The sequence below is a fragment of the Diadema setosum genome, chromosome 4 (genome assembly GCF_964275005.1).
Source record: "Diadema setosum chromosome 4, eeDiaSeto1, whole genome shotgun sequence".
Taxonomy (NCBI): domain Eukaryota; kingdom Metazoa; phylum Echinodermata; class Echinoidea; order Diadematoida; family Diadematidae; genus Diadema; species Diadema setosum.
This window is the reverse complement of record NC_092688.1, coordinates 14,822,352-14,839,670: the sequence shown is the minus strand read 5'-3', so window position 1 is coordinate 14,839,670 and position 17,319 is coordinate 14,822,352. Positions and strand designations below refer to the sequence as shown.

Genomic DNA, 17,319 nt, shown 5'->3' with positions numbered 1-17,319 from the left:
ATTTTGACACTATCAATAACAATGTAACATGCAGCACCAACTGCATTGAAACAACACAGATTGTACACAACAATACAGGACACCATTAAGTCAATGTCAAAGTATCCGCTCCAGTTAGTGACCATCTCTGGGTTTAACAAGATCATTGTACTTTATAGTGTTGTAAGAGGAAATCAAAAAAGTACTGACCTCTCTCAGAAGTGTAACATGTTCCTCTCGGAGTTTGTTGTACACATCTTTCATCTTCTTGAATCTCTCCTCATTCACTTTTGCCCTCTCTTTTTGTTAGAAGAGGAAAACAAAATGTAAGGTATTTAGCAAATTACATACATGATAGAAATATACATGAGGGGACTACTTAAAAATTGTCTTTTTATTCCAACTGCCCTAAATTTGTTGCTTTTTGTGGGTAGTCTTTTCTGGGCATGACACTGCTTGTATCCATTTCATAAATAGAATATACAACAACAAAAAAAGAATATATTTAAGGAATGAACAACAGGTCGTGATGGTATCAAAGTGACTAATGTGAACAAATGGAACTCAGCATTTGACTTCAAAGGTGATTTTCCTATGTTCAAGATTACAAATTTACAGGACTGTAGGGTAATGCCAAAGACAGCTATACAGGGGGATGGGGGGCACGTAATTCACATGTAAAGGGCTTTTTACACTTGTAAATTTTTGCTTAGCCCCGGACTATCGGTGGGGCTAAGGGGGGGCCTTAGCCCCACCGTTGGTACGGGACTATCCTTAGCCCACTTTCTGTTTACACTCGTTTTTGCCAAAGTGGGCTAGCCCCACCGATAGTACGGTACTATCTGGCCCTGCAAAATAGCAGGGGTTAGCACCGCAATTGCGGTGCTAGCACCGCAATTGCGGTGCCAAGCAAGTGAGTGTAAACAGAACGAAAAAATAATCCTGGGCTAAGCAACGGAGACGAAGTCCGACCCTCACTGACCAATCAGAAACGAGGTAATCAAGTGCTGCCGGTGCGTGCGTGTACGTGTACAGTACACAGCGTAATTATGAATCTTCATGTGGTTTGGAAAGTCCGGGGCTAAGAAATACGAGTGTAAAAAGGTCAGTTTTCTCCTTAGCCCCGGACAAGAGATAGTACGGGACTAATTGGCGAGTGTAAAAAGCTGAAAAAATTGGTACGGGACTAACGATAGTCCTGGGTCAGAGAAAGTCCGGGGTTAAGAAACACAAGTGTAAAAAGCCCTCTAGAGAACATATTATGACATCATATACTCTCATAATCTGACCCAGATATTTTGAAATATGAGTCCCTATTCCCTTGACAAAAGATACTCTTAAATGGCTTGGTTCAGCACAGAAACAAACACAGCATGCCTTGTTTGATCAACATCACATTAGATCAGAAGGAAAGTGAGCAGGCAGACTTTGCACTGAAAACACTACATCCCAGATCTATATCAGAACACGAATTAAATCCAGGGAAAAAAGCCAATTGTGTATTAAAGACCCACTATCTTGGGGATATAATGGGAAAAGTGACTTGGCTCGGATAATTGAAAATCCTCTTAACAAATAGCATACCGTTTTACTAATCTCTATGTAAGTACACACAAAGCCAAAGAAGCACAAATGGAGTCGACAACCACCAACAAGCGTACGCTTCGATGGATATGCTTGCTGACCGGTGCTATTCATGGTGTTTCTGATGTACCCTGATGGGCAGTGAATGTTTCCCACCCATGAATCCCTATACTATTGGGTCTTTGAAGTAAAATTTACATTAGTGGTTTTCACTTCCAACTTACTCTCTGCATCTACCAGCTTGTCCTCTGAAACCATGAGGGCAACAGCCTCCATCTCTCTCACCCTGTCTCTTAGTGTCTCATTCTCCTGCAAATAAAACACACATGTAATAAATGAGACAATGTAGGATAAGAAATTTAAAGTGACTGCCACACAGAGATTGAAGCACGGCTTGTATGCTAACCAAATAAACATCAAGTTTCATGAAATCCATCAAAGAGGGATTTTGTTTGTTTGTTTGATTCTTCTTATTTTTTACTATGATACCACAAACTGAAAAGGATGGGAGTGACAGACAACACAAAATGCATCCAGCACCCCTCGGGGATAAAGGCATGAAAATCATAAGTCTGGGAGGTACAAACCCTCACAGTGGGCATGGATACTCCAAGGGGTCATGAACCTTCAAGGAGGTACAAACCCTCCCATAGGACACAAGTCCTCTTGGAAGACACAGACTGTCCTTCAAGGGATGGTATAGTCTTGGTTGAGGTGAGAATTCAGCCTTCAACTTTTTGCAAGACACTTAGAAACCATTTTATAAAATGTTAAAGAGCATACAATTCAAAGAGGAATTCAAAGTTAACTTGATGTTCAGCAATTTCAATACCAATTTTCATCAAATAAACTTTAAATTCCTCTTAGAATTATATGCTCTTTCATATTTCAAAAGAGGTTTCTCATTATCTCTAAAAATGATCATCAAAAAATGTTGGAAACTGTAGCACCATCTCAACCGAAACTGTACCATTCCTTTAAGGTACGAAACCTTCTCAAGGCACAGACCCTCCCTAAGACACAGAATGAGACCTCCGGGAGGTTAAGCCCCTCACCTCGCACTGTGTCTCCACCACCGTCCGGTGCTCGTTCATCTCCTGCTCCATCTCCATCAGCCGCCTCTTGAGCTCCTCGATGATACGCTGGTCCTCCCGCTTGGTCCGCTCTAGCTCAAACTTCAGCTGCTCCACCTCCTGCCTCAGCTGTTCTATGATCCAGTCCCTGAAGAAAAACACACAAGCACATGGGTCACACAGAGGTCAAAGGTGAATTATCTGATGTGTAAAGTGCCCTTGGTATCATGGACTGATTCCCCTAGGGCACATTTAATCCCCTTGAAACCAAATATTAATGTACACCTGACATTGCACATTTGCATACACTTCAGATTGTTGGTTGATACAAGTAGCTCCCTTGGAGACTACTATGGTCAGTACACATATACAATGGCACACAAACACACACACACACATAAAACATTTTTAAATCTACATCTGCAAAATTTATAATCATTCCATTGATGCCCCATCATCCAAGCTTATAGCCTTTCCTTCTTTCTGACAAACGGCAAAAAGCCTGAAAAAAGAAAGGTGCTTGAATCAGGTAAAATGCGAGAACTTCTACTTTCGTAAGAGCAAGTGCCAATGAGAGACACAAGGGGAACGTACCTCTCATCTGGTCCACTCTGCTGCACCAGCTGCTGACCGTTCTGCTGGGGAGCAGCGGCCAGATCCACCAGCAGGGCACTGTTTAGGAGGGACTCATCCAGACGCTCCACGATGGGCTCTTCAATGGACGCTTCACTCGGAGGCTGAAGGGGTCAAAGTCGATAGTGGTCACACAATGACGGACTTGATAGCAATGTCTGACAATCATTGTGACATGATGGAACTATGAATTATATATGCTCAAAATACTCTTCATCAATTCGTCTTTTTATTCTTTTCCTTAATTGTGTCAGTGGGGAACATCCAGCTTGAATTTCATGCAATCTCCATGAGCCTTTTTGTGACACTGCTGCAACAATACACATACACACACACACACACACACATCAACGCTCTTCAAACTGTATGATGTAGAGATCAACAGTTCAGCTGCCAACACCAACAACCAGGAAGCTACTGACTTTGGTAATGAAAGAAGGTAGTGTATGTGTCATATATTTTGCAAGTTAGCTAATGTGTGTGCAACTAGCAAAAGGCCAAAATACAGCTTCCTATGACATTAATGCCATGAATATCATGCCCAAGCTTTTACGTCACTACCTTTGCTCCTTAGAAGAGACAATAGTTAATACTTCTCATTACATCACTTTTGAAACTGTGTCAACTTTTCAAGGAACATCCTGCAGAGTTAGGGGGATGTGACAGCTGTGTGCCATGCATTAGTCTGCCCAAGTCTAGAGGGCTATGTTGTAGTCAGATGTAGATGTAGTCAGCCAGGCATAGAGGCTCACAAAGAAACATGGTAAACACTCACCGGAGGACTGTCTCTCCCTCCACTTGAATCATTCATGGATTCATTGATGGCTAGCATCACTGCAGGACTGATATATGTGTCTTGGTTGAGCGCCGTCACAAAGAAGTTTGGAGGCTCCTAATATACACCATGGGGAAAAGATAAAGGTAAGAGGAATCAATTTTCTCTTTCTTTTTTTGAGTGTCAACTAAGAAGGTTCAATTAAAACAAGCTATGGCATACTTGCATTCTTCAACTTCTGTATCAGATCCCCACATCTATTAGGTAATGTTATTTTATTTGCACCATTTTTTCTATGATATATGGCTGTTTATAAATAAACCTACAGAATACAGCACAATATAACTATGTTTGCACCAAAAGAACAGCAAAGTGTAAGAAGAAAAGGCAGCTAGCTGTAAGCACCACAAACAGTTTCAACATCAGCAATTTTTGTCATGTTTTCTGTGGAAAAAAAAAGCCAATGACAAAAATATTACTGCTGAGAGGAAAGACAGGATATGACACAATTGAAGTGGTTTTGATAGGTAGTTTTATATTTTGCCATTGGTGGTCTGGTTTGATAGTGAGAATGAATTCCTGATGGAATATTACACAGAAGAGAGAGAGAGAGAGAGACAGGGAAAAAAAAAACAACAACATTATGACCATACCGCAGCTAAAGTGGTTTTTGTTGTTGTTTCTTTATTTCTATCATTCAAGTTGATTTCGGTTTGTTCTGTACCCCTCTGTGGAATCAGCTCTGGCAAAAAGGAGTAAACACTTGTGAGAGACAAAAAACAGATGTTTGTGACAATATGCAATTCATTTTGTTTGCTCAACTGTAAATCACAGTGGACTTTTATTTCCTTTTAATTGTTAATTTCCCTACATTATTCTCCTCGAAAATAACTTACTGCAGGGAGCGTAGGCACTTGAATGAGACGTCTGAAGTACATGAGGCTGCTGGACCTGGAGTAGAATTCCTTCAGAGCGTGGAACTGCTTCAGGAACCGTGACCTATGACCATCTAAAGTGTCTGACGGCAAGCCTAGAGGGTTGAGTAAAAGGGGAAAAAAAAGATATGCAAATTGTCATTCATTCTCAGCTCTACAAAGGACCACTGGGCTTGTAGCTTGTACATTACTACCACACGAGTGACTTCTTCAATAGTCAAGGGAACTTGGTAAAAACAGGAGTTTGATGCTGTTTCAGGGATAAACATATATCACAACCAAATTGTATCATGGGGTAAACTGTGATTGAGAACAATTCAAGTGAGACTTGCTGTTTTACTTGGATTTTTTTTTTCCCATTTAGCCTTCTATCAATCCTGTTTATATGAAACAGGGATGTTCCACAACGAGTTGCCATGATTCAAATCTAGTTTGTGGGGTCAATATGTAGTTTTAGGTTTCAGAAGATCACACTAATATAAACTAAATAATTACTCTACACTTTCTGATATGTCTGACAGGAGCTTTACCAAGAGAAGATATAATTTGGGTCAAGAGAAGTACAGCAATTCAAATATTGCAAAATTTGAAGGGACTGATAAAATATGTCTGCTCACAACATCCTACTCCATTGACACTACCAAAGAAAATCATATCAAGGGTGAAGTAAATTATAATCTGCTTTGGAATTAGACTTGACTTGCTGCAACTCTGGCTATTGTTCATAGGAAATTTCTGTGATTCTATGGAGTTAGGTATGTTTCTAGATGACTGTGCATAAGAACAAACTGAAATATATCATCACAGGTCGTGAACACAGTTTTGCTTTTAAAAATAATCTGAAAGACAGGTGAAAATTATACTAGCAGTTATCATGATGATACATACACGCTGTAGTGACAGATGAGTGTAACGACGCTCAATTGGCTAGTGGTGATAAAGCTGAATGCTACATATAACAACACCGCTATGACACTCGGAACACTAGATGCTTTGATATGTAAATATATTAAACATGAACACCCTGTAACTAATGGATATCTTTTATAGAAATGGGGTCATCACACATCAAGAGTACCAGATGTGAACAATTGATTAATCTCTTTGATACAGAAGCACTGGTTATCACCTTATATCATGAATTAGCTACATCAGGGAGGTGTGGGACACATCCCTGGCTGCATGAAGATAGCTCTACATTCCATGAGCTTTATATGAACAACAAAGAACACAGAACAAATTTGTATGACTAACCCAGGAAACTAGAACAATATGGTGAAATACATTATGTGGTGTATGTATGATGACTTTCTATACAACATAATATACACGATGGACTTGTCTATCATACACTGAGACTCACTCTGGGGAAAATTCCCTTCTCTGTAATTCCCCATAGGGAATCTGTCATCATAAAACCTAGATGGAATCACTGAATTCACAATATGGATAAAAAACAAAAGTTATGCTGTTAAGACTCTCCAGTCGTCGTACAGAGAATTATGTACATATTGAGCCAGTGTTTACAAAAGTATGGGGTATGACACGCTCTTGGAAGTATGCATAAACTGCATAGCATGCCAATGCTAGTGTTCTGGGAACAAGATCCCGGAAACGTACAGTCTACAACTACATAGGTACAATGTAGAATGGAATCCTCCATCCCTCAGTACAACTGTTCTAGATCATAAGATGGTCATCATGTTCATCCATCAAGTTGAAATGATGCTAAGTTTAGTTTTAAAGAGACAACATACAGACACAGTCGTGCTTCTTCTATAAACAAAAATGATGCCCACTCTAAGTAAATCAAACAAAGAAACACTCCAGAGAAACCCAAGCATAGCATGGCATGGCAGTGTTTAGTGCACTTTACAAATACATACTTGCACTGTCAGTTGGCTTCTCTCACACAGTATAAAGCAATAAGAAGCAAGAAAAATTTTACAAGAAAGTAACAGTGAGATTGTACTCATTCCCATTTTTTAATCGAAATACAGCAATGAATTCCCATACACTCTTTCCATAATTGATTCCTAAAATGACAATTACCAAATACAATTTTATCCCGGGGGAAAAAAAAAAAACAATTCTCAGTTGACACTCTCAGTTGAATCAGCATTCAAATCATGTCAACACATTTGTCTCTCTGTCTCTAATCATGTCTGGATGAGGAAAAAGACAAAAACAGAGAGGTCAATAGGATTCTTTCCAAGCATAATGTAGGTCTGTTTTAGGGAGGAGGGATGAAAATGAGAGTCCTACTTACAAGCATGAAGTTTGTAGAGTAGCCTGACGCTGAAGTCGTAGAGTTGACTGGAATCAAGGATGACTGGAATGAGGGGAGAGAGACGGCACTGGCCCGACGAGGTGCCTGACATTGCCTTGGACAGATCAAATGATCTGAAAACTGAGGGGAAATAGTTACAAAACATGTTGGTTTCAGAAACAAAGCATACCAAGAGTAGTTTGGAGGTAGAGAGAACCTAGAGTTAGAGTCATAAAACCTGGAGCAGTTCTGGTGGGCCTGAGGGACCTAAATGTACAGTATGTCTGAGGAACCTTCAGTCAGTATAAGGAACCTGGTAGGGTCCTAAGAAGCTAAAGTGTGTCTGAGACACCTACAGTACGTCTGAGAAACCTAGAGTTGGTCTTAGAAAGAACCTGGAATGGGTCTTAAGAACCCAGAGCGTGTCTGAGAAACCTACATTATGTCTGAGAAACCGGGAGAGGGTCCAAGGAACTTGGGGATGGGTTTGAAGGGCCTGAAATGGTTCTTAGGAACCCTTGAGTGGCAATAATAATGCGTGCTTCTGAGGATCTCCTGGGTGGGTCTGAGAACCTGGAGTGCTTGTGAGGAAACCCCGAGTGGGTTTCATTCATTCATTCATTCAAGCACATGGCACAATGTGCCTGGTTGATACCGTTTGCTGACTATTGCTACCTGGGGTGAACCACGAGGGGCGGCATCGTTCACCAGTTTTCTTGTGTGGGTGGGTAGGGGGACCACTTCACTGGGTTGGCACCCTGCTCGTTGTGATGAATAAAAAATGGAGTGGTTCTGAGGAACCTGGAGTGGATCTGATTAGCCTTGACTGATTCTGAAGATCTCCCATATGGGTATGAAATCCTGAAGTGGTTCTAAAGAACCTGGAGTAGTTTTGTGCAACCTCAAATGACCTACTAGGTCATCAAAGGAAAAATACAGTACCCTTAAATATAATTACACTTATAAACCAGCACATTACGTTGCATGAAGTTTTACAATAATGCCGAGTCACACCCCACTATGAATACCCCCAGGGACAGCCACGATATAAAACTATGCAAAAATAGCACTTGGCATCAGACACTTACTTCCTGTTTCCAAGGTGATCAGACCATCCAGATAGTCGAATATTTCTACAGAGAGTTGGAAGCTGCAGATAGAGAGAGAGTCAACAATAGTAACAGAGAAAGTGAGGGATGAGTAGCCAAAAAAATACAGATCATATTATAATATATATATCTCAAAAGCACTGCTACTAAATTACATTTTCTTTCTTGCAAATGGAACTAGAAATGTCGCTTTGGCGACTGGTATGCCTCCGCCATAATGCATGATTTTCCCAATAGGTCTACTGTAGATAGTACATGTGGACAATGTGTGATTACATTTTCACAAAATTGGCAAAATATTGGAATGACAAGTTTGTCACAAATGTGTTGAATGTTCACCTTCCTTGACCTAGGATTAATTGGATGAATAGGAGAGCATGTATCTAGGGATTTAAGGACTTTAACTTGACTTTGACCCATTCATACATTTAGGCATTGAGTAATTTTCAAGGTACAGGTGTGGAGAAAAAGTGCAATTTCTGAATTGAATAGTAAATTGTTACCATTTTCATCTGGCCCTTGACCCTAAAATTCATAAGATAATCACTTTCAGGTAGAACATGCATAATATGTACTAAGTTTCAAGATAATTTGAGCCACTTCGAGATATGGAGGAAAAAGTTAGTTCAGCACTTTCACTTGATCTTTGACCTTTTGACCTTTGAGGCAAAAAAAAGAAGAAAAAAAAAACTTTCCAGAGAAATTCTATTAGGTTACACATGCATACACCAAGTGTAAAAAACTAATAACCCTGCTGGCATTGCATAAATATGAGGGAAATAGTAAAATTTTGAAGTGTTGCACTTGACCTTTGACCCCTGACCTTTGACCCCATGAACCTTACATTCTCTAGATAATCACTTCCAGTCAGTACATGTATATACTATGTTCCATGAAGATACCTTGAACAATTTTCCAAGGCACGGAGAAAAAAAAAAGAAGTTTTGATATTTTTACTTGACCTTTTGACCTTTGACCTTTGACCTCATGACCCAAACTTTCACCAGAGAATCTTAATTGGGTAATACATGTACAGGCGCGGTGGAGCACCCCAATTTGCATCTCATTATCGCCCCGTTCTATCTGAATTTCCAACGGGCATCCACGGCTGCCCGAAACTGTGTGCATGAAAAAGTCAAATCTTTACCTTCTCCTTGTGCCGCTAGTAAACTCAAACTTCCCACACTATCTAAGTTTTTAAAAACCTTCCTTTTGATGAAAAAATTATGAAATTTGCTGCACTAGAACTTGAGATATTAAAGCGTTTTGAAAATCACCTCTCGCAAAACATGCTCTCTGTTTTTTTCCGACTGGACTATGGCCGGGCTCCAATGTGTCCGAAACTGGCAACATAAGTTCATCAGGCCTCAATCCATATATGGTGAAAGTTTTCGCTTTGTACCACCTGTACTTTTTGAGAAATCAACTTGTTTCTACAGGGTTTGGAATAGAAAATTGTAGTCGGCGAAACAATTGAAAATGACGTCATTCCTTTTCCCGTAATATTGGGCATGCGTGGTACGTGAGATTCAGGATTTCGTGCTCATTGTTGGTTTGCATGTGACGCAGTCAATTTTGCTGAGTGTCGCACGGCGGTGATTGCTGAGCTGCTGCCGCGCACGCTGCATGCAGCAATGCGTTGTGTGTGCTGTGACATGCAACGCCACAGTGACGCGATTAATTATACATGGGACCGACCTGTACGCTTTGCGTTCGTGTCATTTTTGACATCACCTTCTGTTTTTTTCCGACACAACCATGGCCGGGAATATTATGGTATGAAATTTAAAATGCAAGCAGATAAATAAATTTCGGTGTACTTTGTTTGAATGGCGCTTTTGTTCCGCAATCACACTTCGTGAATTTTAGGATGATTTTCGAGGCATATTTTTGGTAATTTTGCTCGCCAGGTTTTCGCTAAAATTTCACATTTTATCATTGTCAAATCCTTTAATATGTTATATGTGCATATTCGGACATGTTTTCAAATTCAAACTAACTCAATTTTAATCCGAAAATAGGTTTCCTGAAATTGTTATTAGCTTGAGAAGTTGTTTACTTTTTCTCAACTACGCGAGTACATGTTGTTTACTTTATGCAAATGAGGCTCGGCTGCCGATGGATTTCTGCGAGATAATTGGGGTGCTCCACCGCGCCTGTGTATACACTAAGTTTCAAGAAAATATCTTCAGGCATTCAATAGATATGGCGAAAATAGTGAAATTTCATGTATTTGACCCTGACCTTTTGACCTTTGACCTTTGACCTCATGACGCAAACTTTCACCAGAGAATCTTAATTGGGTAATACATGTATACACTAAGTTTCAAGAAAATATCTTCAGGCATTCAATAGATATGGTGGAAAAAGTGAAATTTTATGTATTTGACCTTGACCTTTTGACCTTTGACCTTGAGCATATGCACCCAAAAGTTGATAGGCACAACTTCATCCCCTAATACACATACATGCCAAGTTTCATTAGGATACCTCAACAGGTTTTGATAGTTACCTTGTCCACAAAATTCATTACGGACGGACGGACGGACGGACGGAAGGACGGATGGACGGACGGAAGGACGGACGGACGGACGGACGGACAACCCGAAAACATAATGCCTCCGGCACCACTTCGTGGCGGAGGCATAAAAAGAAAAGTCCTTCATTTCTGTCACGATCAACCCTTCTCTTTTCCCAAATGCACAGAACTTAGTATGTCCTTGGATCCTCAAAGGAAATTTGCTGGTTTAATTGTTGTATGCTATTAAAGTGAAATTCTACACACACACACACACACACACACACACACACACACACACACACACACACACACACATACACATTATCATTTTGCACATAACAAGGATGGAGGTTTTTCAGTAAAAAAAAAAAAAAAAAAAAAAAAACTAGAAATGTCGCTATGGCGACTGGTATGCCTCCGCCATAATGCATGATTTTCCCAATAGGTCTAGATAGTACATGTGGACACTGTGTGATTACATTTTCACAAAATTGGCAAAATATTGGAATGACAAGTTTGTCACAAATGTGTTGAATGTTCACCTTCCTTGACGTAGGTTTAATTGGATGAATAGGAGAGCATGTATCTAGGGATTTAAGGACTTTAAATTGACTTTGACCCATTCATACATTTAGGCATTGAGTAATTTTCAAGGTACAGGTGTGGAGAAAAAGTGCAATTTCTGAATTGAATAGTAAATTGTTACCATTTTCATCTGGCCCTTGACCCTAAAATTCATAAGATAATTACTTTCAGGTAGAACATGCATAATATGTACTAAGTTTCAAGGTAACTTGAGCCACTTCCGAGATATGGAGGAAAAAGTTAGTTCAGCACTTTCACTTGATCTTTGACCTTTTGACCTTTGAGGCAAAAAGAGAAAAAAAAACTTTCCAAAGAATTTCTATTAGGTTACACACGCATACACCAAGTGTAAAAAAATAACCCTGCTGGCATTGCATAGATATGAGGGTAATAGTAAAATTTTGAAGTCTTGCACTTGACCTTTGACCCCCTGACCTTTGACCCCATGAACCCTACATTCTCTAGATAATCACTTCCAGTCAGTAAATGTATATACTATGTTCCATGAAGATACCTTGAACAATTTTCCAAGGTACGGAGAAAAAAAAGAAGTTTTAATATTTTTACTTGACCTTTTGACCTTTGACCTTTGACCTCATGACCCAAACTTTCACCAGGGAATCTTAATTGGATAATACATGTATACACTAAGTTTCAAGAAAATCTCTTCAGGCATTCAATAGATATGGTGGAAATAGTGAAATTTTATGTATTTTACCCTGACCTTTTGACCTTTGACCTTTGACCTCATGACCCAAACTTTCACCAGAGAATCTTAATTGGGTAATACATGTATACACTAAGTTTCAAGAAAATATCTTCAGGCATTCAATAGATATGGTGGAAATAGTGAAATTTTATGTATTTGACCTTGACCTTTTGACCTTTGACCTTGAGCATGTGCACCCAAAAGTTGATAGGCACAACTTCACCCCCTAATACACATACATGCCAAGTTTCATTAGGATACCTCAACAGGTTTCGATAGTTACCTTGTCCACAAAATTCATTACGGACGGACGGAAGGACGGACGGACGGACGGACGGACGGACGGACGGACGGAAGGACGGACGGACGGACAACCCGAAAACATAATGCCTCCGGCACCACTTCGTGGCGGAGGCATAAAAAACACCAACAACCAATAGAATAGAAAGATACTTTCTTTTCACTATTACAGAGCATAAGACATAACTACCTTTCTTACACCTACTCTCCTGTGAGTAATTTTCTTTCACAAAGAAATCGCCACATTACTTCCTTTAATGGGCAGTGTACATATACATACCAATGAAATTTGGTAACAAGTTAAGTCTTGTATCATTGTAAACTTCAGGGGAATATATTTTTTTTTAAATACACAAACAAAACGGAAAAGAGAAATATATACACTGTAAGTGAGGCCATTGATAGCAAAGCAGTTTATTTGGTACTCTGTCTGTTCCTTGCCCTCACAATGACAGAAAACTACCCAAAAATATAAAGGTGACTTCAACCTCACACAAACCAGCTGAGTCACTTACTAGTTGTTGATGTCATTCTCACAAATTTTCTCTAGCTCCTTTTCAGGGTCTTGAAGCACAAGGTTCCCAGGTAAGTTGGGGTTCTGTATAATGTGAAGAAAACAATGTCAGAGAGAGAAGAAAGAAATAGATACATATATATGTCATTCTAACCAAGTTGCAATTAAAAACTCAGCTGTACAAGAATATTCCCACAGTTTTCAAGTGCATGTTTGAATGCCTACAACACACAGAGCTCTGTCTGCTGTGTTTTACAAATATGTGACTGCATGAGAGCTTTCTTCAGCTGGAATTCTTTTACAATATTCTCACACTAGCATGAGGGTAGCGTTTTCTCGATCATCTGCCATGTGTGCATTCTATACTACTGTTGCTACAGACGGGTAATAAATTATCATTAAAAAGTTGGATAAACATCAGATGTTTTCCTTTGAGTAATGACTGGCAGTGTTTCTCTTGGGAAAAGCGACAGATGAAAACTGAACGGCACTTATACCAATGTTTACATGACACTCAAACACATACAAATGCATGACTACCATGGTAATATGAAGCCTTACTACACACATATGGGGAGTGAATGCTAGCACTAGTCTAGATCTGCAGGGCAGACACGATTGATGGCGGTGTCAGACTGGGCAGAGCTACAGTACCTACGGCTATGCATTGCTACTCTGTCTTGCTTTTTATGAAGAATGTGTGGTGGGACCTCTGCAATAAAAAATAAGCCATTCATCTCTTCCTAATACGTTCAGAAGTTTTACAATGAAATACTCAATGAGTTTGAATTATCACATGACTTTCACATACACCGTTGTACATCATATGATGTATCCGATCACAAAAGGCTGTTTTTAAAAGTATGCTGCATGAACTGCATTCACAGAGCATGTGTGAAGTCATCTGTTTTTAATTTCTTTCTACACTCCCTTATGTACAGAGGAGTGTCTGTCCACATATTTGGAAGGATAAGCAGATTAAATGACTGGCAGTGTACAGAATCAAGAACGAACAGACTTTGACTATCCCAAGCAATGATTTGTTTATGTAAGAAGCCCAGTTTGATGTGGGCAAAGGGGAGGGGCATGATAGGAGGCTCAAGAAACTTGGCTAGATTTGAAGCTCCTCTAGACCCTAGATTGGATAATGCAATCCATCCCACACTGTTTGTGAAAAGTAGGTTGTAGAGACCTAAAAAGCCACAAATTATGTGCAGAGTTGTTCCTTCTTCGCTATCACATGAGATGAAAATTACTTCTGGGGAAAGTATAATGTGGTTCCAAAAATCCTTATCACACTAAATGTATGTGTTCTACAATTACATGAATGAAATATACCAATATTTGTACGTGACAAACTAGCGTCAAAAAAAGGAGTGTACAATGTACATAGGAGATCTCCTCTATGATAACCATTCCTGCTTTATCAATATTCTTGTGTACACTGTACACAGAAAGTTTTAAAGCCTGTGTACTTTTTGCTGATTTCAGGTGATCCAAAAATACTGCTTGTGTAATACCACAGAAATGCAAGATATTGGACAACATAAAGCGTGTTATAATCTACAAAGCGAATAGTACACTCGTAAGATGATTTATGGCACCACATAATATTTACCATTATTGTTATACTGCACATCTATGTGCTACCTGTACGAACAATATAAATTCCTTCACAGAGAAACTTCTCTTCAACAAAAAATAAAATATGCATGCATTATTCCACACACATCACGATAAGTCTTGATGCAAATCACTTTCAACTCGGCCTTTAGCCTTTCTAAAATAAACTGCACGTGGGCTTAGAAGCTGTGTATTACTCGTGATTTGTTGCGAATAACAGTGCACGCAATATCATATCCCAATGTCATATGTCAAAATGTACAGCTACTGAAATATATGGCTACATAATACATTAATGTAATAACAGACAGTCATACACTGCATGAATCGACACAGGATGTTTACATAGTTGTAGCTGCAAGAAAATATTATGTATGGGTATGTATGGGTGAGGTGCTGAGAACATTGATGTCAGAGATCTATAGCAGCTTTGGGACAAACAGAATGAAGGTTGTGCCAATAGGGGCCTGAGCAATTACAATTGAAGGCCAAAGACGTTGTTCATAATAATAGAGATAGGCCCATGTGGTAATTGTTCCCCTCTGGGCTAAACAAACTTCCACTACCAGAGAGGGAATGAATATTTGAAGGAAAAAAAGATTGACCTCTGATCAGCTAACCCATCCTGGCCTGATTGTATTACACCCCTTCATTGTCAATTGACTATTTGTTTGGCAAACAAAAAAGAAACACACGCACACACACAAAAAAAGAAGAAATATCAGAACACACACACATTCACACACACACACACACACACACACACACACACACACACACACACATACATACCTTTCTGTGGAATTCCAACTTTGTGTTGAGGAGGGCGCAGTAGGCGGAGTTCAACTTGCCGTAACCCTCATGGAAATGACCCTGGAATTGGAAATGAGGGAGGAGAGATCAAAAGGAAAGAGAAGAAGAAGAAAAAAAGATTAAATGTTAGAGAACAACACCCACTTTGCGAGCACAACTGACTAAAAGGAAGGCTGTGGTCTGATGGCACACACACAGTTGTTTGAAAAGGTGCTTAATATTAAACCCCATGATAATCTGAACATAGATCTCATTCCTTAATGATGATACACTATTGATGGAATATATTGTGTGCATACATTACTCCCCTAATAGGCATTCATAGTTCAATGTCCTGTCGCCAAATGTCAGGGATAAAAAGGACTGTGTTAAAGGCTGAAAAGAGTGGGTTCCCATAACTTTGATAGTTAAAGTTTGCAATACTTCTAAAAGGCACATGTGTAGGAAACTTTACAGCAACATTACATTTCCAGCTACACTTGTATATTCCTCTGGCACATGCAGACAATCTGAGTAGCTAGTGACAATGTGGGGGTGGGAGGTCCACACAAACAGAATGTAAACAAGACGAAACACAATGTGTGCAACATTTGTCTGGTACATCAACTGAACTTTTGACCTGAATCAGTGCAATGAGCCATAAAATGCTTTTATGAATTCTAAACAAGAAGACTACATTAACTGCTATATATCTATAATCACAGACAAATTCCAGCCAGTCATGTCACTATGTAGTCACTTGTTTAAATTTATGTAAAGTACGAATTTCCTTGGTCCCAGCATATTAGTACTGGAAAAATAAACAGTACTGTAGTTTTGCCTCACCTGACATCATTTTTACAGTTGTAATCGCAAAGTACAATGTTTAAAGATAACACACATATTATTCAAGTTTACTTAAGAGTAGAAAAAAAAAACAATCAATGAACTTGACTTTACACAACAAATACACACATACAACAGTGTACACATCTCATGGAATATCACTGCAGTTCACTGGTACTACCCTGGGAGTAGGATTCGGAACTGAGCACTACCTGGTATATTATATGTGACCTCCTTGTTCAGTGGGCATCCTTTTTAACCTGTGCCCTAATCTCACTGTTTGTGGGAGGAACACTCGCATTCGATTCTCCATTGTTTCCTGTGCTATTTCACTTTACAGTTAGTGACCATATACAGAAAATGAAGGGCAGTGAGCGTGAATACAATCAGTGGCTCATATTCCACGCTCTGCATACCAAGCTTTTCCTGTATAACTATAAGGCCATTTCTACTTGTACATCTTTGCAACACCCACATACACTACCACAAGTCCGTCAAATTCATCCGCACTATTCGTGCATATCTAAAGCAGGGTGATGAATTCTGCCATTCAGACTTTTGGCAGACACACTCCAACAACTTTTTCTTTATTCAAACAGTCCTTGCTCAAAATACATTGAATGAAAAACCTTTGTGGGGGTTCGATACAAATCTACTTCAAATGAGGGGAACCTTTCCATTAACTCTTGAAGTGCTGTACCCATCCATTGTGAGTATATAGCTTGCCAGCTAATTGTGACTTGAAAGACAACCATACAACTGCTTGAATTTGTAATCAAGGACTGCAATGATGGAACAAGTATACATTTTCCCTCTTCAAGAGTAACCAGCCGAGAGAAGAAAGACAGCTCATTTGTTTTTAACATGGCAGTCCGTATTTTCACAAGTTGCCAATTGGCAAATACCAGTCTACACACTGTATTTGTCAACATTACAAACACTGCAAAACATTGCATATATCATACAGCATAGCTTGTACACACCCTATGGATACACATGTGTACACTATCATGACTTTTAATCCCAACTTGTATTCTTTCTACAGTGATTAAACAATTATCATGAGCCACAT

General features: G+C 39.4%; 1 protein-coding gene across 1 annotated transcript in view; it reads right to left on the bottom strand.

The window, feature by feature from the left end:
- Positions 1-17,319, bottom strand: part of LOC140227639 (huntingtin-interacting protein 1-like) — a 72,004-nt gene that overhangs the window by 17,007 nt on the left and 37,678 nt on the right. Inside the window, exons 5-14 of the mRNA XM_072308057.1 lie at positions 15,402-15,482; positions 12,988-13,070; positions 8,337-8,398; positions 7,249-7,389; positions 4,941-5,074; positions 4,045-4,161; positions 3,231-3,373; positions 2,619-2,784; positions 1,788-1,872; positions 190-278 (exon numbers count right to left, since the gene is read on the bottom strand). Coding sequence (XP_072164158.1) covers positions 190-278; positions 1,788-1,872; positions 2,619-2,784; positions 3,231-3,373; positions 4,045-4,161; positions 4,941-5,074; positions 7,249-7,389; positions 8,337-8,398; positions 12,988-13,070; positions 15,402-15,482 — 1,101 coding nt within the window. The remainder of the gene's footprint in view (positions 1-189; positions 279-1,787; positions 1,873-2,618; positions 2,785-3,230; positions 3,374-4,044; positions 4,162-4,940; positions 5,075-7,248; positions 7,390-8,336; positions 8,399-12,987; positions 13,071-15,401; positions 15,483-17,319) is intronic.